The sequence below is a fragment of the Thamnophis elegans genome, chromosome 12 (assembly GCF_009769535.1).
Source record: "Thamnophis elegans isolate rThaEle1 chromosome 12, rThaEle1.pri, whole genome shotgun sequence".
In the NCBI taxonomy this organism is placed as follows: domain Eukaryota; kingdom Metazoa; phylum Chordata; class Lepidosauria; order Squamata; family Colubridae; genus Thamnophis; species Thamnophis elegans.
Window position 1 is genome coordinate 18363568 of NC_045552.1, and position 21425 is coordinate 18384992.

Genomic DNA, 21425 nt, shown 5'->3' on the forward strand with positions numbered 1-21425 from the left:
AGTGAAATGGTCATCGGCTGGACTAAGTTTCCTCCCCGCGGATTTAAATACTGCAGGGGGAATTGTGAATTAGACGCACGTGGCTTTCTTAATCGGCGAATCCAATACAGAAAAGGGTTTATATTGCGTAAACACACAATTAAAATCACTTTTGATGCCCAACCCTTGTATAGAGTGATAGCACTGGAGCCTGACTTTGAGAGGTTTCTATCATAGTTCCCAGAATTCATGACCATTTGTTGTGTTGTCCAAAACAAACTAAGATGAACAAACATTAAACCTTTAAGCTGCTGCAGGACAAGAGCACTGATCCCGTTTTTAATTGTGAACTCTCAAAGGTAATAGTAAGGAAAATAGATCTCTTCCCATCACTTAATAAAGTTGGAAGGTCGTCTTCGAGTCCAACCCCCAGCTCAGGTAGGGAACCCTATATTATTTCAGAAAAATGCTTGTCCAATCTCTTTCTAAAAACATTCTACAGTGCAGCTGTGTTGACCTGCAATTCTTTATTCTTTGGAGCATTTTAAACTACAGTAGGCCTACAGTACTACTTCTCAGTATTTGAAACATGCTTTGTTTCTACAAATTTAGCTGTTGCTTTGGTTGACTGTCCAACTACAAGTCAAGAATACTGAGACCAATATACATATTCATAAGATAAATATTCCCCCCCCCCCCCCAATCCTTTCAAACTAGACTTTTTAAAAAGCTGAATTGACTTTCCTCTGATTGTGAGAGAACTGCTGAAGGTGCTAATGTATAAAACATGGCATTCGGATTTGGGAAACAAATCCATGCTTGTAACTAAGGTTTACCTGCACAAAAACCTTTTGTGTAAAAAAAAATACAGCTATGACATAGTTGATTCATACAGTACTAAAGAGGGTTTTTTTTAACCCTAGTTGAATGAGCATCATCTTCATCCATAAATAATGGTGAAAGTTTCTCCTATGCTAAATATGTAATCTACCAATTTAACAATTTTCTTTGCACTGTTTCTCAATCTTAGCAACTTTAAGATAATTGAACTTCAACTCCCAGAATTCTGAGTTGTTCACTTAGAACTTGCCAAGGTTGAGAAATATTACACAGTATGTGAATCCAGAGGAGTCTAAAATGAGCTTTCCCACCCTGATGCCCTCCAAGGGCTTTTGATTTCAATTCCCATAATTTCCTGTTAGCATGACAGCAGCCAAGTTGGCTAAGAAATTATAAGCACGAAGTTCAATGTACTGTATCTGGAAATCTTCAGGATGAGGAAGACTGCTTTAAATACTGCTGACTATGGCAAAATCTAGGTATAGATTTATCTAGGTGAATTCAGACCATTGACAAAGAAACCATTGCAGCACTTAATTTCTAGATTTCTATTAAGAATCTAAAAATAGAATCAAGCCAAGGCTCATCTTAGCCCAATGTTTTGTTTCTCACGGCAGCATCAGAGATGAAATGCACATCACATCTGCCATCGTTCCCTTGTAACTACTTGGAAGCATGCTGACTTCTGACCTGAAGCTGAAACTTTGCTGCTGTAAAGCCCTACAAAATTCTCAAAGCCACCCTGAACTGCTGCAATCTGTTGATGGAATAAAATCTACCCTATTAGAGCAGTGTTACATACATTCAAATTTCAAATCCTCAGGCAGAAGATAGTGTGCTTCATTAAAGAATAAGCTGCTGACCACAGAAAGCATTATATTTAAACTGCCAAGAAGAAAAACTTGACTGACCTTGGGTCCTAACACAGCAATGGTAGCAAGGAGATGGAGGATTTATTCTTCTATTCATTCTACAGAATAGCTTTCTTGAATAAGCCTGAGTCTCTTCATATTGCTTAATTGAAGGTAAAACTTTTATGCTTCCAAACATTTTGGGAGAGGCAATCTAAAACAGTGGATAGCTGTAATAGTTAACCAGTTATAATACATCCACAAACATTTCAAATTGGAAAGGAGTCTCATGAAGCAAACAGTTTCTCTGAATAGTAGTTCTCCAGGCGCTTCAATGAGGGAAGAGTCCTGATCTGCTTAAATCTTGCTTGTTGGGTGTCCAGAGCATCCTACTTGGCTCCTAGGTTTAACAAGGTTGATGTAGGACTCAAAATAGCAGAGCGAGAGGGCAGTGTTAAATGAGGAATTAGCTTAGTCACTACACAGCCACAAGCATACATAGTCCAATCCATCTTGAATGCTGTTAAAAACCGTATCTAGCAGGTGCAAACCATTAAGTCTAAGAAGATTGCTGTGCATAGGTTTTAGCAATAGATTTTAGTAATAAATCACTAATTTGGAACTTCTGCATGTGGTTCTGGTTTTTCCACACCTGACAAGCAAGTAGCCTTTCCTAACCTACCCTTTCCATGTTTTAGATTCTAACTTTTCCCAATCAACCAGCATAGTCACTGGTCATGGAAAAAAACCTGGACATTTTAGTTCCAGTTCTACCTAATGGACAAATCAAGGAAATCTTGATTTGAGGATCACTAAATCTGTTCTTCAAATGGTAGCTTCTTAAGCAGATCAAAACTGGGTTGCATGTCAGACATTAAATTGGTTGGACTTACTCCCACTCGTTAGCAGGACTTTTAAGTCACAAATTTTCATACTGAGTTTATGTGAGACTAGCACTGCTGTTCTCTAATGAGTACTTCTTTGCGATAACGATTAAAGTACTTTTGCACTCTGTATTACTTTATTCTGCAACTGTTAATTACTTTATGCAAGTAGTTATAAAAACAGAAGAGGTCTAAAAACATAGCCCATTTTTGACACACAGCTGAGTATTCAGAGTCTTGGGAGGGGGCTTTTTATAGGTGGGGAAACAGTGCAAGTTAATCCTGTTTGGTACACATGTGTACATCAGTTGATTTACCAGTTGGGTGTATAAATCAACCTTTAACTCTCCTTCCATTTCAAATTGTTTGTCTCTAGGAGCTTGGTAGTCTTGCCAGGAAAATATTGATTTGGCTTTTTCAGTTCACAATTAACAGAGGTCTGCTACTCTTTTGACTTTGCACAATTAAACTGTTACTTATCTGGCAAAGGTTTTTCCCATGCTCTTGTTAATTTTGCATTAAAGTACCTTATTATTATTATTTCCTACTGAGTCAATATCAAACTATTTCAAATACAGCAAGGCACCAAAAAAAAAAAGATACAGACCAGTATTCCATATTGAGTAGGCTAAATAAATTGTCCTAATATTTTCTATACATCCCCCCTACCCTTTTAAGACAGTTGAAGATTGAGTTTTTAAATGGTGAACAATGGACTAGCAACTACTAAGGATCAAGGTATTATATTCAAAGCAACTCTTCCCTGATTTTACAAACAAATCCTAGCCATTTATGTATTCAAATTTTAATTGTGCATTTATTTATGCTAAATAAATAATACATCTTTATACCTTTGAAAATGAGTACTGTTTTAAAAGTATTTTTCCTAGAGAAATATCTGAATTACATCTGGTTGATATTAGGATGCCAAAAAATGGCTTATATGATCATTGAGAATGAAAACCCTCACAAACATCTTACCAAGATTTAATGTACATTTATTCTTAACACGTGGAACATATAGTATAAAGATTTCATACTGAATAAATGATATTCATTAAGCCAAAAAAGGAAAAAGGGAGGAATTTACATCAAGTTTTTAGCTACATCGTCTGAAATACAAATATGCAGAATTCATCACTGAAAAAATTTAATTGTGTTTCTTCATCAGGAACTTCAACTGAACCTAGAACTTTTTCACACCTCGATTAGAAAGGAAAAGAAACAAAAGAAAACAAAAAAACCCCAGGAAAATAAAACTATAAGTTGATTGGCTGCTGAGACAGCAATGACTTTATACACAGACCTGTACAGCATCCTCCAGAGGCAAAAGAAAGGGGGTGGGGGTGGGAGAAAGAGAGAAAGAGAAAGAAAGTTCTGGCAAGAGATTAAATAATTGGTGTCTCGCTTTTGCAGGTCATCAACTTGTTTAACTCGTCATACTATAAAGGGGTGGCAGGGAGAAGGGGAACAAAACTGCAAGGAATCTGAGGGCATGTGCAATGTACAACATCATATATATATATACACACCTGGCAGCTGTCAGGCTGCAGCTAAAGGTTAAAACCAGTTCTAAGAGGTGATCTCAGGGTTATTCATACAATCAAGGAGGAAGAGAGAAAGAGGTCAGGGTGTTGTAGGTTCACACATGATACTTTGGGGGAAAAGCCTTTTTTTCTCCTCAACATTAACTAAAAACATTTTTAAAAACTACAGTTTGCTGCTGATCCAGCTTTTTTTTTCTTCTTCAATGTGAGACATTATTACAGTATGTTTACAGTTTAAGGTGTACAGTACATGAAGTTCTACACTCTACTGCACAGGCCTCCATTGGACAAGGTCTGTTAACAACTGGTAGCTTCTTGGTTCCTGCAAGATTGTGAATGTACAACGATAAACCACACAAAGAGTTCAGCAGTCACTTTTTGTCCTTCAGAGTTTACCATTTAAAAACAGTTATGAAAGTAGTGCCTGTCGGTGCGTTAACAGGACAAAGTTTTTTTCCCCAAACTCACTGTAAACAACAGCAACTTTGGTTAAAATAAAAAAAGTCTTTTTTTTAAATGTAGGCAGAACTTTTGTCTCCTTGAACAGGGGGTTAAGGATAGATCTGAAGGGCAGAGGTGAGGGCAGGGGGAATATCTTTTCCCCAAGGTAGAAGCAGGACAGCGCAGGGCAGACAGTGGATTCTGAGGTGGTTTTGCATAAATAAAGGGCAACAATCAGTTTCTAAGTCCTCCATTCACACACACACACACAGGGGGTATAGGCATCCCACGGCTGTCATGATTGGCCAATTAAAAACAGTACATCACAAATAACTTGTGAAACCAATGAGTTCATCAGAGGTGACACGGAGATGTCCAACAGCCGTGATTCGTATAACGTGAACTCTGAGTGGTTCTCGTCCACTTTGGCCAGGGCGAGCAGCGCCCGAGCTGCCCGACGCATCATGTCCACGCTGGTCGGCTCAAAGGGAGGGTTCTGCATGTGCATCAAGCTGGCCTGGCTCTGCTGGAACTGAGTAGCTGCCAGGCTATCCTCCAAAAAGCCCAACAAATTGCCAATGCTGCCCTTCTGCACGGCAATGGCTCTAGCTGCCAAGCTGTCACCCTGTGCCAAGTTGGCCAGTAGTACCACAGCCATCTCCCGACATACGGGATTCTTTCGGTCACTAAGAAAGCGCACCATGGTGCTGTAGAGTTTCTCCAAGCGACTAAAAGGTGGCGTTGCAAGGATCAAATCCACATTGTTGTCCTGGATGCTGAGTTTGCTGAGGGTTTCCAAAACCAGTCTCTGAGGGGAGAGGACAGCGTTAGGCCCAAGGGTTGGAAAAGGGTCTTGGGCTTCTGCTGAAGGACACACCGCCCAATGGAGAAGTCCATCCAGTACAGGCAAACAGATGCTCTCTGGATAGGGAGAAAGGTCCAACTGGCCAGAGATGTTGGCCAGTGTGACCAGAGTGTTTTCACGCAGCATCTCCAGGCAGTCCCACCACCACTCCACTTTGTTGCAGCTCACGCCTTGGTCCTGCTCCTCTTCCTTCTCGTACGTCAGGGGTGCCTGTTTGCGTTCCGGGTGCTTATGGTGCAAGAGAATCAGCTTCCCTAGGATCAACAGCAGGCCAGGATGTTTTGACATCTCAAAGTCATTGCCTGGCACAAACGACAAACTCCTGATGATGTTGGATACACAAACACAGCGTTTAGACAGCGAGTCCTGCCAGTCCAGAAGCGTGCAGAGGGGCGTTTCGTCTTTACTGTGTGGCTCGTCCTCCAAGATTTTAATATTCCGGTGGCTCTGAGCTGGACTAATGCCAAAGGGAAATTTGCTGCTTTCCTTGGTTACCTCCACAGGTTTGACTTCCTCCTCTTCTGCCAAGGAGCCTGGTCGGGCTGACAGCATGTCATCCATAGTAGCTGTTATCCTTTTCTCTGGGGGAGCCTCAGGTGCAGGGGACTCTCCCTCTCGGGTGACAGGGTTGCCCTCGGCTGCAGAGCGTTTTCTCAGAACAGAGTTGCAGGAAGCTCGTTTGTGAGTCAGCAATAACTCCAATTTGCTTTCAAAGTGGGTCTGGATGTGTTCAGTGGTGTCTCCCCCACCAATCCGCCAGTGCAACAGTCCACTCTCAAATTCCTGTACCCGGCCGAGCTTATCTGAATAATCTACCACAAATGGATCGTTCTTCTGAACTACCTTGACTGGAAGTTTGTCAAATTTACTGACTAGCTTCTCCTCATTGCTTTCTAGAGGTGCTGTGACTTTATTTGCAAAGGCGGCCTCTTCCTCCCCTTCCTCCTCTTCCTCCACCTCGGAGTTAGAATTCTGTGGCTCTTCTTTCTCCACTCCTCCTTCAGGGGAATTTGAAGATTGGCAACACCTTTCAGGATCCAACAGAGTTCTTTGCCCTGGATCACCTACTTCGTATTCCTTCAGGATTCCAAAGATTTCAATGAGGCAACGTCGGAAATATTCCACCAATAGTTCCAACAATCCTGGCAGCTGGAAAACAAATAGACATCCGAGCAGGTTAAGAGTAGCACAATATACACAAAGTACAGAAATTTCAAGACTGTTAGATGGCCACCCAAACAACCCCTCTTTTATTTAATTCAAATAGTGTTATTACTACCATTTGAAAATATAAATTCCATTTTCCAGATGACTTTCTAATGCTTCTCTAATTTTCATGTACCTCTCTTTCACAAATGCATCCATTTTGTGGTGTTCACAGCTCACTGAAAATAATCCCATAGTGGGCCTTAATCCTGTCCCAGGTCAGAAAATCCTGTTCTTGCACATTCTGGTGACTTTGTGACTGGCTGTGCACCCACCACTCCCAAAGACTAGAAATTATAACCCCAAAGGAATATCCCATGCCACAAGTCTTGCCCACTGTTGTTCTAAAGAAACTTCACACTCAGATGAATCCTCTTACACAGGGCTGCTGATAGTGCGAGTTGAGAACAATGAGCTAAATGCATCAAGAAATCAGGGTGAAGTAATTTCACACATTCAAGTTAAGCATGAAAAAACACAAAAGCCAGATATTCTGAGTGATGGCTCAGAAAATAGATCAGGTGAATAGTGTTCAATCTGCTTCAACTTACTTCTTTGGAGGTAAAATAAATCTTACATTTATTTATCACAGTTTTATACTGTCCATCTCCCTCACTGTATGATTGTATAATCTAAGAACTAGCACCTACAGGGATTTCTCCTTAGAGTAGCAGAGCAGATAAACCTAATATAGTAGCACTCTGGAGAATTCAGTCTAGTTTTTATGAATGAACCGGGCTGAACTTCACTGGTTACTCTACAGTAAACTTTGCCTCATTTTTGTTATTTATTCTGAAGTGAATCAAATATCACAACAAATATTTAGAGACTTAGAATCAGGGTGCTTTTCTTAAAAAGAAAATGGCAGGTAAAGAATAATTTCCAAGGAATTTGCTGGATCAATTATACTGAATCTATCATGGTGCAAACTTGTACAGTTCGTTTTGTGAGATGCATTTCAGAAAGTGAAAGCAATGTAACAAATGCCTAGGGATTCTAAGGTACTTCAAGTTCCTTTGTTCTGCAGTCCGGACAGCTGAATGTATATTACCTGGTGTCTTTATATTCTCAGTGCGTTCTGAACCAAGATGTTTTGTTTTCAGAAGGCTTTGGGCTGCATTATAACCAGTATTTATAATGATGCCCAGAAAACTTTGAACTCTCTTGACCCATATCAAGGCTAATTTGCTCAGGTTACTTTAATTTGCAGAATTTCTTTCTTTCTAGGTATTAAAAAGCAGCCAGGATAAAAAACTGTATCACAGCTTTCTTCCAAGTAGTGTCAGAAGTAATGGACTGCAGTTTCTACATTTCCAAGTCAGCAAGACACATAACAATATGAGCTGGGAATTCTAGAATTGCAAAAAACCAGTAGGTAAACAGAATTGATTTGTGGTGAATAGGTAAGTGGAATTTCTTACTTGTTTCAGCCTGCAAAGGCTAGAAATTTCATTTTAAACTCTCAAAATGCTAAGTTTCATCTGATGCTATGCTAGTGCATGAGATATAACTTACATTTGTAGCATGCTTTATAAATTCTGCTAATTATGGTTTATTCAACATGCATTTAAGTAACCCATGGGTGCTAGAATATAGTCAGGCAGGAGAGCTCCTTCCCAGAGGGCAAAGAGACAAAGGAGTTGACTGGAAGCAGGAAAAAGGCAAGGTTGCATTCTTCCTAATAATCTATATATCTACAGCTACTGCAGATAATTGCTTTAGTAGGGCAAGATACTATTGTAGGCGAGCATCAATCAAGGAAGTACCTCCACACATTGTTCCTGGGTTCTTGACACCATGGCTTTGCATGAAGCCAGTCAATGTTCAGAATGCACACTACCCCCCTCCCCCCCCCCAATGTAAGAGGCAGACTCCTGTATCAACTTTCCCATACCTTCTAATCTATTTTTTGACTTTCAAAGCCCTTTTATCAGAAGTTGTCAACCCACCTGGCTGAGGTTGAAGGTCATTATGCTGTTGTCATCATAGAGTAGGATGTTTATGGTATCTAAGGCCCACGTACTTTCAGCCAGTAACCCAGACTTTAGAGACATCATCACTCTCCATGCTTCAGGAGTTCCTGCAGTGTCCAAAACCGAATTTGAAACTTATCAGTACCCGAAATAAAATGAAACTATACCAAACCCTGCTTTCCAACTTCTACAAGAAGCTAAATTGCTTCATTGGCTAGACCAATCACACCTGTATGGATAGTCCTCATTTAACAACCATAATTGGGAACAGCAGCTCGGTAATGAAACAAAGTGGTCACTAAAACTAAGTGAAACAGCAACGGTGCTCTGACTTTCAGTTTTCCTTTGCTTTGTAGAATTATGAGGGTTGTAAATGCGAAGACTGACCATAAAGTTACTTTTTCATCGCCATCATAACCGTGAAGTCACTAAACAAGGACTACCTGTACTCACAAGGAATCTTTGTGAACTAATCCCAACATCCACCGAGACCTACTGGGATTCCCACAGCCTGAATCTAGGCACAATAGCCATGAACAGCAATTGTTCAATATAGCCTGTCAGGCTTTGCTAATCCTTCCATTGATAGAATAGTCACCATCACTACTGGTAACCAGGAAACAACCCTCGTAAGGATAAGCGACTCAATTACCAATATCTTTCATGGTCAGGCGCCGCCTCTGCTTCAGCACTGGTTGTGTAGCTTCCACTGAGCCAGGTGGGAAAGTGATGTCGCGCCGTATCATAGGAGGTTGGACAGCTGCTGGTGTTACGTGTGAAGCTGGAACAGGAGGCCCTGCCTTCTGCATCTTCATTCCCGAATGCAGGAATGGAGATTTACTTGGAGAGGTCCGGTTTTCCACCGGCCTGGGAAGAGGTGCTGGACTAGATACCTGAGGAATGTGATTCTGCATGCTGGGTTGGGCCTGGTAGTTAGGCTGGGGCGGCCTTGTCATTGGGGGCACGGGGGCAGAAGGACCATAAGGAGGCTGGCGGTTGCCATGAGAAGGCCACGGTCCCTCGTGGTTAACTCTCTGATCTGGATGTAGCATTTCTTCGGTTCGGTTCACTCCGTGATAGGCAGACCCCTGGGGCGCAGAGCCAGTGCTCTGCCGATTTGGATAGCTGTAACCCATATCGTTACGCCCTTGCCACATGGTGCCCTGTTGTGGGCCTTCCGGAGTGGACTGTATTGGGCCACCTATCATCTGAGGAGGCATACTTTGCTGCGTACTGGAACCAGGGGGAGCAGAGACCCTCTCTCTGCCAAACTGGAATGGGAACTGGTTCTGAGGCCCAGCAGCAGGCCGGCGATCTGCAGCAGAGTATGTATTCCCAGCATACTGGTTATACATTTCCTGCTGAGGGGAAGGTTGAGCTGTTTGGGGCTGGCTTGTTTGTTGTGTTTGTGCTGGAGGGAGCTGTTGCTGGGCTTGTCCTTGGCCTGTGCTATATGGTACGTTGTATATCTCTCCTTCGTGCCTTTTGGCTGGTGGACCATAGTTGCCATCCATTGTTCTCTTGTAGTTCTGAGGGGGGGAAAATGAGAATCATCTATTCACAAGCAGCTCTCAGTCCTACAGTACCAATCATAGCATCCATAAGACATTCTAGAAATGCTTTCATTCCTGCTAGAAGAGCATTCTAGTGAATCATAGGATTATGTCAAGTGATGATACTTGAAAGCCTCAACCTAGATTCTCTCCTTGGGCCAAAATGAACTATTCCTCCCAAAGGGGCACCTGGTTATGAAATCCTCTATGAAGAATGAGAGGAGGTGTATGGGCTGAAGGGTTGGGAGTGACAATTAATAGATTCCAAGGAGACCATCCTAAGCATAAAGCCTCATTTCTGTATCTTCCACATACAATGAAGCCTTTTGGGCTGAAGAGCTGACAAAATCCTCTAAATATAAAAATACAGGAGGGCTGAATTCAGGATAGCACCAAAGTACTTTTGAGATTTATATGGCTTCCTTTGCATATCGGGATAGTTGTAAAATCTTGATCACAGTCTGAGAACTGCTTGCAAATTCTATGATTAAATTATGCTGCTTTGTTTTCGAAACCTTTCCCAACCAGGATACAAGCATACTTGATCTGCTCGGATACTGACAGCCTTTTCCTTATCCATGCGGCTCCAGACAAGAGAAATAATTTATGGCAAAACAAATGTGTGTGGAATTATGGCAGAAACAAGAAAAATCTCCATGGCAAACAGGAAAAAAAACCTTTCAAACAGGAGCTCTGGTAGCAACTTTTCAGTCTTCACAATAAAACATTCCCATGGGAAAGCCTTCTGAATAACTAAATCCTGGTTTAGTGGGACAGGCCAACCTTGAGGATTATAAATATCCCTAACATGCAATTATATTTTAGATCTTTGATTGCAAATCAGTACAAATGTCCCTTATATATACTGCTAGCATGCAAAGAATTACTATAATGAGTCAAAGGTTCTTTATTGAAGAATGCTATTGTTTGGTTTCCTGTCCACAGCATGAAACATGAAAGCTTCAATCAAGTCCTAGAGATATTCCTCCTGGTCTTGACCTGAGGAAGCCTGGTCTTTGTGACACTAAGCCACAGTCTCTTTCGCAAACAATATTGACTTGCGCTTTACAATTCCTCATCAGATCGCAACTATTAAGGCTCTCTTTTCAAACAAGCTTTGAAATTGCTGGGAGCTCACCTGTTGTGGCTGATATAAGGTGGACTGTTGGCTAGGAAAGGGACTGCCAGAGGATGTACCTTGAGTAGGGAAGTGATTGCTAAAGGAATCATGCCTACAAGGGGGGAAAAAAAGTGTTTTTTTTAAAAAAATCTCCAGATATAGCAAATAGTATGAAATCCACCTATGGAGAAGGGGTTTTAGAACTGACCGTTGCTGTGGTTGTTGAGAATAGCGGCTTGGAGAATACATTCCTGAATCCGGAGTGGAAGGCAAGATGTTGGGCTGCGGTGTTCCAGTTCCCAAGCTGGCTTCAGGTCCCATCCCTGCTTCGGTTCTATAGCAAGACAACATCTACACTTACAAGAAATAATTGTAGGCCTCCTTTATGGAAGTTAAAGCCTCAAAGAGAGCCCTGCTACTGGAAATAAAATCTTATAGGCTACACAACTCTTGTTTACACCCGAGTATTGCTGTGTTGTGCAACTACAGGTATAATTTAACAAGTCGCTCAAATGGTGAATATATTAGGGGTTTTAAAGACCTTTTTTAGACTCTACATTTAAAAGTCTGGGGGAGTTTGTACTTGCTGTCTCGGGAAACAGGTAAAATAGCACCTGATCTTTTACAGCTTCTAGTCATATTAATGTAATAGTACTATCCTTCAAGTCTTTATTTGCTTGTAATTCAGTCCTCTTATCAAATGCTTGCATTTTACAAACACCTGCAAGGCTAATTCTCAGCTATACAAACATTGGAATTTGAAAGGCTTTCTTTCTTGATGATGGCAGTGGAATTAAAATGAATAAACTTACCCCAAATAAGAACATCTGCTTAAATAAGAACTATGTGGTACAGTAAGGTAGAATCAATGCATTAGAGCAAATACTAACCTCACTCTTTCAAAATGGCTGTATGGATAATGTTGCCTCGGTCCCATCGCCATATTACTCATTCCTGGACCTGTAGCTCGATTATAAGGATCTCCCATACCACTGTTGGGACCTTGCCCTGAGGACATAAAGGGATCACTTCCTAAAAGGAGAAAATGTAAATGATCAGCCTACAAAAAACAAGACCCAAATGGAAGATGCATGAATATGATGTTTTACTGGGCGAGAATTAGGAGATGGGTAAATCTCAGAGGTGTTTTCATTGCTTTAGGACAGGGGTGTCAAACCTGCGGCCCGTGGGCCATATGTGTCACATGCTGGCCACGCCTACCCCCATTTCAGTGAAGGGGGGAAAGCTGCGATATGTCACAGGACGACAATGCAATGACGCGAGTTTGACACCCCTGCTTTAGGAGTCTTAAGCAGTTTTAATGGCTACATGCTGGAGTATAAAAGACACCAATCACCTTTTCTCATACTGCCATATGGATCCTTATTTGGCTCATAGGACATGCGACCCATCATGTCGGAAGTATTCATGCTGGGCTGGTACCCTGGATTTGGAGTCATGGAGTTCCTCTTCTGGAAAGTAGGGTCACTGCCGTCGGGAAAGGCATCCTGAAGGCCTACTGAGTTACTCCTGATCCAACAAAAGGAGGAACATTTCAACTTAAAAAGTTGAACACCACTGCAACAAATTCACAATTCCTTACTTTGGTACTCCACTACCAAGGCTGTAACAAGCTGCTAGAAGTTGTTACATTTGTTGGTATACAGCACAGGGGTCGGCAACCTGCAGCTCTGCAACCACATGTGGCTCTTTCATCCCTCTGTGGCAGCTCTGTCACTGATCAGTGCCACAATTTTGAGGAGCTTCTGGGGGGGTGGGGTTGGGGGGGGGGAGCACGGCATACCAGGAAGAGACTCTATGGCAAGGGGTGGGTTTTCTGATCGGCTCCACAATTGATAGGGCTTTCGGTTAGGACAGGTAGAGGAAAAAGGACACAGCTATAGAAGGAGACTCTACGGTAGGGGAACCGGACTTCCAGTTGGCTCCAGAATTGAACAGGGAGCTTCTGGTTAGGACCTTTGTGGCTCTTTGAGTGTTTAAGCTTGCCAACCCCTGGTATAGCAGTAGAAAGCAGAAAGTGACTGGGGATTACCTGATGCCTTGCAAGGGTGCCATTTGACTATGCGGTGTCGATGCAGGAGTTGGGGGCTTCAAGTCTCCTCCTTCAGCCATGGAGCTACTAGTGGACTGAGGTGTCTGAGGACCTTGCATGGAGCCTGAACCCGCTGCAAGAAGAGAATGGAGGCATCAACCACATGGTGATTTGAAAGAGCTATGGACATATGACTAGGAAAGAAGGGATGACATGCTATACAATTCCCTATGCAAATTCATTCATAGCACCTGGGGTGGAGGGAGGGAGCTGTTAAATTTTAACTGATTAAGAGATCACGCATTCCTAATTTTAATTGGAAAACATGCTGCTCGGTTCGAATCCCTAGCGCCGCGTAACAGAGTGAGCTCCCATTACTTGTCCCAGCTTCTGCCAACCTAGCAGTTTGAAAGCACCTAAAAAATGCAAGTAGAAAAACAGAAACCACCTTTGGTGGAAAGGGAACAGCGTTCCGTGCGTCTTCGGTGTTAAGTCATGGGCCACATGACCACGGAGACGTCTTCGGACAGCGCTGGCTCTTCGGCTTTGAAACGGAGAAGAGTACTGCCCCCTAGAGTCGGTAACGGCTAACACGTATGTGTGAGGGGAACCTTTAGCTTTAGGTATGACTCTATAATTCTGCAACATAGTTCTAAGTCACAAGAACCCATAAAATTTGCCCCAAACAAATGTACATGGCAACAGACAAAAGAGATTGGAAGGGCTTTTCTTGATACAAGACAATTAAAAAAAAAACGCCTTAAAAACTAGAGATAGCAAAGAAACAATCGGGCTGATGTGGTTCATCTACAGCCTCAAAAGTAGCCTGGCTGAGGTCTCTGCACTCCTAGCAGCCAGCCAGAGTCAAACTCTCAATTAAGATTTCCATTAGTTACCATTTCAACACTGATATCCCTTTGCCTAGCCTGGCAAGTTGATGAGTCATTTCAGCTTTTCATTAAAATCCTCTAGAGGTCATGTGCAGGTCATGTTTGTTTATGCCCCACCTTCAGGGCACCCTCTCCCTCTGCTCCCTCCCAGTCTGGGGACCTCTCCGGAGAAGGCAGGCAGGGCAGCGGGCGGAAGCCCAGCAGGGAGCTTCATTCATAACCCCTCCCCCACTCTCTTCCCCATTCATTAGCCTTTCAGCTCCATTCCTTTCCCCTGGGAATCCAAGAAGCAAAGTCTCAGCTGCATTCTAATACACTCACATCAGCAGGAAGAGATTTCAAGGCATTCCCTGCCTCGCTGCCATTTGTTGTTCCTCCCCACCCCCTGCGGTCCACACACCCCTCCCAACTCACAAATTTACAAATTGCTGGAAGGGTGCCAATTCCACACACTCTGAACTCTTGAGGCTAACTGGCTGCACTTCCCAAGGCGCATGAGGCTATTCATTCATAACCAAAGCCAAAAAAAAAAAAGGCTGAAAGAGGTGGCAGACGGCAACAGAAGAGAGCTCAGGCTACAGCAGTCCAGGAGACCAGATCTAATCCACGAAACAGAATGGATCTCCCTGCTGTAAAGGCGGCCAGTTTGGCATGTGCTAGAAGGATGCTTCCAATCACATAGCCGGACTCTGGACAGTCAAGTACTTTTCCCGTACAAGGATAGTCTTCTGACATGTACTCCAGTGCACCAATCATCTCTATCCAATAACAAATGTATTAGCAGAAAGTTATGACAAATCTAGACAGCATACTAAAAAGCAGACATCACCCTGCCAACAAAAGTGCCTATAGTCAAGGCTATGGTTTTCCCAGTTGCAATATATGGCTGTGAAGGTTGGACCATAAGAAAGGCTGAGCACCAAAGAATGGAGGCCTTTGAACTCTGGTGCTGGAGAAGATTCCTGCGAGTCCCTTGGACTGCAAGGCGATCAAACCTGTCAGTCCTAGAGGAGATCAACCCTGATTGCACTTTAGAAGGCCAGATCCTGAAGAGGAAACTCAAAATACTTTGGCCACCTAATGAGAAGGAAGGACAACCTGGAGAAGAGCCATGTGCTGGGAAAGATTGAGGGCAAAAGAAGAAGGGGACATCAGAAAATGAGGTGGCTGGATGGAGTCACTGAAGCGGTTGGTGTGAGCTTAAATGGACTCCAAAGGATGGTAGAGGACAAGAAGGCCTGGAGGTCTTCCTGTCCATTGGGTCCAACATTGTCCATTGTGTCGCAATGGGACAGACACGACTTTGCAACTAACAACAACATATGAATGAAAGCACCATAGGACTTCACATGAAAGAGGCATGCAGGTGTCAAGAAGCTCAATAATCAGTGTTCAATCTTTAAAACAGGCAGAATTATCCTGAATAAGCGATGGTAGTTTAAGTGTTATCACAGTGTAGGAAGTACAGTAAGCACCCCTTAGTTGACACAAACAGATGAGGGGAATTTTTGCCTAACAATCCAGAAAGCCAACAGCAAAATAAGGTCACAATGCTGGGCTGGATTGACTAAACCAGGTGAACTTCGCCTTCAATTTTCACCGAAAGATTCACTCAAAATGCTTTGCACCATTAAAATGCAAAACCAGAGCAAGATGGAATGGGAAAGATATATACCCAAAGGGGACAAAAATGGGAAGGACGTGTCATTTTGGGCTGAGATAACAAAGCTATTAGATATCCTGAGATTGGAACAAGAAAGAATAAACTGTACACCTGAGTACAGCTACGGTGGCGCAGTGGTTAGAGTGCAGTACTGAAGGCTACTTCTGCTGACTGCCGGCTGCCTGCAATTTGGCAGTTCAAATCTCACCAGGCTCAAGGTTGACTCAGCCTTCCATCCTTCCCAGGTGGGTAAAATGAGGACCCAGATTGTTGGGGACAAGAGGCTGACTCTGTAAACTGCTTAGAGAGGGCTGTAAAAGCACTGTAGCAATATATAAGTCTAAGTGCTAAGGACCTACTGAAAATTATCAAGTATTTATGATCAATAATAGAAAGCAGGATTCTTGGCTCAACATCCCCCCTCCCCCTGCCCTTCTTATTAATCTGCCCATTCAAGCCTTCACTTTTAGTCCATTCTTTTAGAATTTGGTTCTCCCAGCCCCACCCTTTGTCCTTTATCCGGTGGACATTATTTCCTCACTTTCATCTCTCCTTTCTCTATTATTAGGAATAGTTTTTGCTGGTCCACTGCTCAGATAATCAAGAACATTTCTCTTCTAAAGAAAACCCTTTGTGATAAAAGTAGAACTACTATTCCGTCTGAGTTAATTTGGAAATATATTGGTTTCCCCGAAATCACTGCAATCGCTAAAAGTCTCCACCATAGAAAATAATTCACACTCTCGCTACAGACACTGCCCGTTACTTAGTTGAAGACAAACATTATAAGCATGAAATAAACTACGCATGTTGAAATCCTTTTGCATTCAAACTAGAGGCTCGCGATGAATAGCTTTACATTAAATTCATCACTTTAACCCAGGAGATTATACATTCTGGATCTTAAAATACAGGATGTCATATTCTACACATTATAATATAGCTGAAGCTAATGGGAAAAATCTGTTGGATAACTTTGTCACCTGTTTCGACCTTTGTGTACAATACCAGTTTGTCATTTCTTTTCCTACTTGAAGAGAGACACTTTGTCTGGAGCAAGGATGTCAAACTCGATTTAATTGAGGGCCACATCAGGGTTGTGTTTGACCTTGGATGGGGGGGGGGGGGGAGCTAAGCTGGGCATGGCCAGCTTAACATCACTCATATTGGGGGTGCCTGTGGTGCCTACAGTGATCTGCCAGCGAAAACAGAGCTCGGGAGGGTTGCGAGCTCCATTTTCACTGACAGAAAGCCATCAAGCCAAAAATGGAGCTTGGGAAGGCCGCACGTTTTTACTGGCAGAGCCACCGCGGGCTGGTCCTTCGTTGTTCCCAGGGCAGCCCTGCAGGCCAAATCTAAAAACACTATAGGCTGGATCCAGCCTGCAGGCCTTGAGTTTGACATCCCTGGTCTGGAGCAAGGAGACAGCTCTTTATCTAAAGTCCAAAAATGAAATCCATGAAAATAGCACGCACCGAGGTTTATATATTTAGTTTGAAAATGTTCCAATGGAAATTTAGGATCCTTTGAGCATCTATAGTTTATTTGTAGATGCTGCCGTCTACTGGAAATTTATCTGCTGTGGACAGCTAAAATACTCAGTGGGCTGTAGAAAGCAATCTGACTCACCTGGAGATGGAGGCTGTATTTTGGTCTGTGATTTCTTGTTATCCGTTGCAAAGATGTCTGGGGGAGGATCTTCACCTCGTTCAATCTTGCACTCAAAAGCATAAAGACACTGGATATACTGCTTCTTCAGAGAGCTTGCTGCACTGCTAGAGGTGCCCACATTCAAATTGGTAGCTAACTCCCGCCATTTCTTGTTCTTGTTAACCTGCATAAAGCCAGAAGTGCCAAATATTTTTCCCCTTGAATCCAAATCTCTCACATCCCTTCCTAAAGTGTACAATAAAAGCAATAACAGCAGTCTCTCAAAAATAAACAAGAGACGGGAATAAAGCTTTTGGGGAAGGGGAGAGGCAACTTCCCTTCTGGTAGTTACGCTTAACAATGGATTAAAAGGAAATCATTAGCAATTTAGCCACTATTGGTTGTGATGAAGTGGAAAGTAACTTTTTTTACATATTTCTTTTCTTTTTCTTGGCTGTATACTTTACTATACCTTTTTAATTTTTAATTCTTTTCTGTTTTCTTTCTGTTTGTACGGTGGCAACTTTTTAAGTGGAAAAAGAGGCTTCAAGTGTCCACTTCAAGTATCCTTCTTAAAACTGCTATAAGAACGTCCCACTGTGCGTTACTCACCTGAGTCAGCCCTCCAATCTCCTTTACAGAAATGTAGAGTCGATACAGGTCTAAAGGCTTCCTTCCAACTGCTGGAAGATTGGTCATTCCCATTGCTTTCTCTTCAGCGAAGGCTAAATAACGATCTACCCACATCTTTCTCTCTGGTTCACCACCCAGCTCATATAATTTAGTAATCTTTTCGTTTGTAGTGGTGGAGGAACTGGATTTCTAGAGAAAGAAGAAAGGAAGTGGTGAATTAGAAAAATGACACAACACTTTGAAGCACAATGAAAGAAAATCTAAACCTCCTGAGATCCTCTCATAAAGCAGGAAAAAGTAGTAGTATTCCATCATTGCACACACCTATTACACTTACCCAGCACAATGAAAAGGAGTATAGCAATAGCACATAGATTTATATGCCGCTTCATGGTGCTTTATATACCCTCTTTAAGTGGTTTAGAGTCAGCATATTGCCCTCAAAAATCTGGGCCCTCATTTTATTGACCTCATGATGGAAGGCTGAGTCAACCTTGTGCTGTTCAGGATCGAACTGCTGGCAGTCAGCGGAATTAACCTGCAATACTGTATTCTAACACACTGCCACTACGATATAAGTTTAAAAGGGGGGAAATGATGCAACTGATATGCTTCAAAGGTATACATAATAATGTTACTGAAGCCTGCTAGAAGAAGCACTAACCGCAAAACAAGGAAGAACCAATCCTTATTTCCCATTGGAAGAAATTCCACAATCAAGATACTGCTACTAAAAAGGACCTACTTCCAATATCATGTACAGACAATCCCCAGATACAAATGTCTCTAAGTTAAATCTGTAGTTGTCAGAACAGTTATTTAGACGTTAGTCAATACGGTATTAACAGCAACATGATCCAGCTTAAAATGGCGGATGGCATTCTACTTCCTTGAACTGATGAAGCTGTTCAATGTTTTTATGAGTGCCACATTGTTTCCATGTGCATGCAGTCATAATTTATTAAGTAGTTAACTCAATTTTTAATATAATAGGTTTTGTAGCAGTCTTTCATAAATTTGAGTTATTGGTAATTCAGATGTTTTTAACCCAGCAGCTGCCTGTAACTTTTTTAGGTAAAGAGACATTCAGTACCTTCCTTGTAAAACTGTTAAAATTTTTATCTGTTTCTGCTGAATTAGAAGAAGCAGCTATCAGATTTCCCAATCGTAAGTTGGTTAGAGCTTTATAGACTAAAAGCAACATATGGAATAAATTGAGCCTGGAAATATTTTTTTCTTTGTTAACAGAACATTGCATTATCTGAAATACACTCAAAATTATTATGGAAATTAAATAATATTTTAGTATTTAAGGTTTTCCTGAAAAAACCCAATCCCACAAAAGTAGTATACTTCTGGGGAAAATCCTGTAAATGCTTTAATGCTTCACTGAATTTAAGAAACGGTGACCAAAATAATACCCAAAACTTGTTGGAATTGTCATATTACATTTATATTGATTTTTTTTTCTTTTGAGTGTTTTCCTATGCACAACCCAGAGTATTGCTTTTGAGGCATAAAACCTCACACCATCAAGAACAAGCAATCTAAGGATTGTCACTTCCCATGTTAGACATCCTTCTTAAGAAGAGGTATAACTGAAGCTAAGCTCTAGCCAGATATACCTGCCTAAAACAATGGTCATTTTTATGGAATGGGAAAGTTTTCCCTTTCCCCAATTCATTTTGGGCAATTAATGATTCTGCATTTATACTAACTGGTTTGTTTTTCTGCTTTTCTATTCGTTTGGGGCTTTTCTATTCAGTTTGAGGAGATTCTTTCCTGCTTTGTTGACAATTCAAAATGCTCTGCATTTTCTTTTATTATGCCAGCAGCTGGTGGTACCCGTTTTATTCACAGCTTATTTTTTTATTTGCTTTTTAATACAGTATCTTGAGGATATGTAAGAATCTGAATATGATGGGAGGAGCAAGGTATAAAACTTGTGGAAAGTTTTTTTAAAAAACTTCAATAAAATAGCATCTGTATAAATGAGCGTTTAAAATAAATATACAAACAAACCTAGAGAATCTATGCTTCAGGACACTAAGTAACATGGTTCTGAAAGTAAAGCCAATTGCAAAAACATAAGGCAGATTTTCCAACATTTGTAAACTGAGGAGCATCCTGGGAACTTTGAGAACATGGTATGAGTACTCTCACAATATGGCTGCCACGGAGAGGGAAATTTCTGCATTCACAAAATGGATGCCATAGTAGAGAAAGACATAGCATCATCTGACCACAAGGCAAACTAGTAAAGGTCCTCCATTCTACTCAAAGATACCCAAACGTTCTATTCAAGTCAAGGGATTTCTTTCCAGGCCACAGGATACTTCCCATTATCCACTTTATCTTTTACTGACATGCTTCCCCCCAAAAGAAACAAAGAATTGTACCTCCCTAACATTTTTAATCTCTAAAAATGCGGGAGGGGGGAAGGGAATTCTACAATTTTATAAATTAATATTTGATGCCAGTGGTGGTGGTTGTTGGTTTAGTTTTTTTTATCATACCAATTTTCTATTTAATTTTAATTAACAGTATTTAATAGTTTTTCACCTAAATTTCTGTATTCATTTTACATTAGTCTTGAATTGTTTTCATTAACCAATGCATTTTTAAACTTTTACAGTCTCAGTTAATGCTGAGACAGTTTCCTAGTCTTCTCATTAATATTATGGTGAATCTGTCCTTCATATCAGGGAATTGAGTTGTTAATCTCACAGAGAAGCTTAGCTGCCACTGATATCCTGAAAAACTTCCCATGGAAACTAAGACAACCCCAAAAGCCATTTCATTGCCTTCACAAAAATTAGAATGTGATCCCTAAGACACACCGAATAAGAATGAAGTAATGTCAAGAGGAAATATGATTGTCAGGCAGGCCAGAATACTTATCATAGCAATAGCAATAGCAGATTTTTATATACCGCTTCATAGGGCTTTCAGCCCTCTCTAAGCGGTTTACAGAGTCAGCATATTGCCCCCAACAACAATCCGGGTCCTCATTTTACCCACCTCGGAAGGATGGAAGGCTGAGTCAACCCTGAGCCGGTGAGATTTGAACCGCTGAACTGCTGATCTAGCAGTCAGCCTGCAGTGCTGCATTTAACCACTGCGCCTACTTCAGTCCCATTCATGCTATATGGATGTGCCACAAATTGCAATAGAGGCAAAACCTCTCCTCAAATCAAAGTTTCTTCTTCCAGGACGCTACAGATGAACCTTTAAATCCTGGCTGTGAATTAACCACAGAATCCCATGTTTCTCCTCT

General features: G+C 41.7%; 1 protein-coding gene across 1 annotated transcript in view; it reads right to left on the reverse strand.

Moving 5' to 3' along the window:
• Window positions 1–3531: 3531 nt before the first annotated feature.
• ARID1A (AT-rich interaction domain 1A) overlaps window positions 3532–21425 on the reverse strand; it is an 85967-nt gene continuing 68073 nt past the window's right edge. The window contains exons 11-20 of the mRNA XM_032228296.1: window positions 18128–18337; window positions 17495–17699; window positions 13313–13445; window positions 12617–12789; window positions 12150–12291; window positions 11468–11593; window positions 11278–11371; window positions 9239–10115; window positions 8563–8693; window positions 3532–6556 (exon numbers count right to left, since the gene is read on the reverse strand). Of these exons, the coding sequence (XP_032084187.1) occupies window positions 4838–6556; window positions 8563–8693; window positions 9239–10115; window positions 11278–11371; window positions 11468–11593; window positions 12150–12291; window positions 12617–12789; window positions 13313–13445; window positions 17495–17699; window positions 18128–18337 (3810 nt within the window). The 3' untranslated portion in view covers window positions 3532–4837. The remainder of the gene's footprint in view (window positions 6557–8562; window positions 8694–9238; window positions 10116–11277; window positions 11372–11467; window positions 11594–12149; window positions 12292–12616; window positions 12790–13312; window positions 13446–17494; window positions 17700–18127; window positions 18338–21425) is intronic.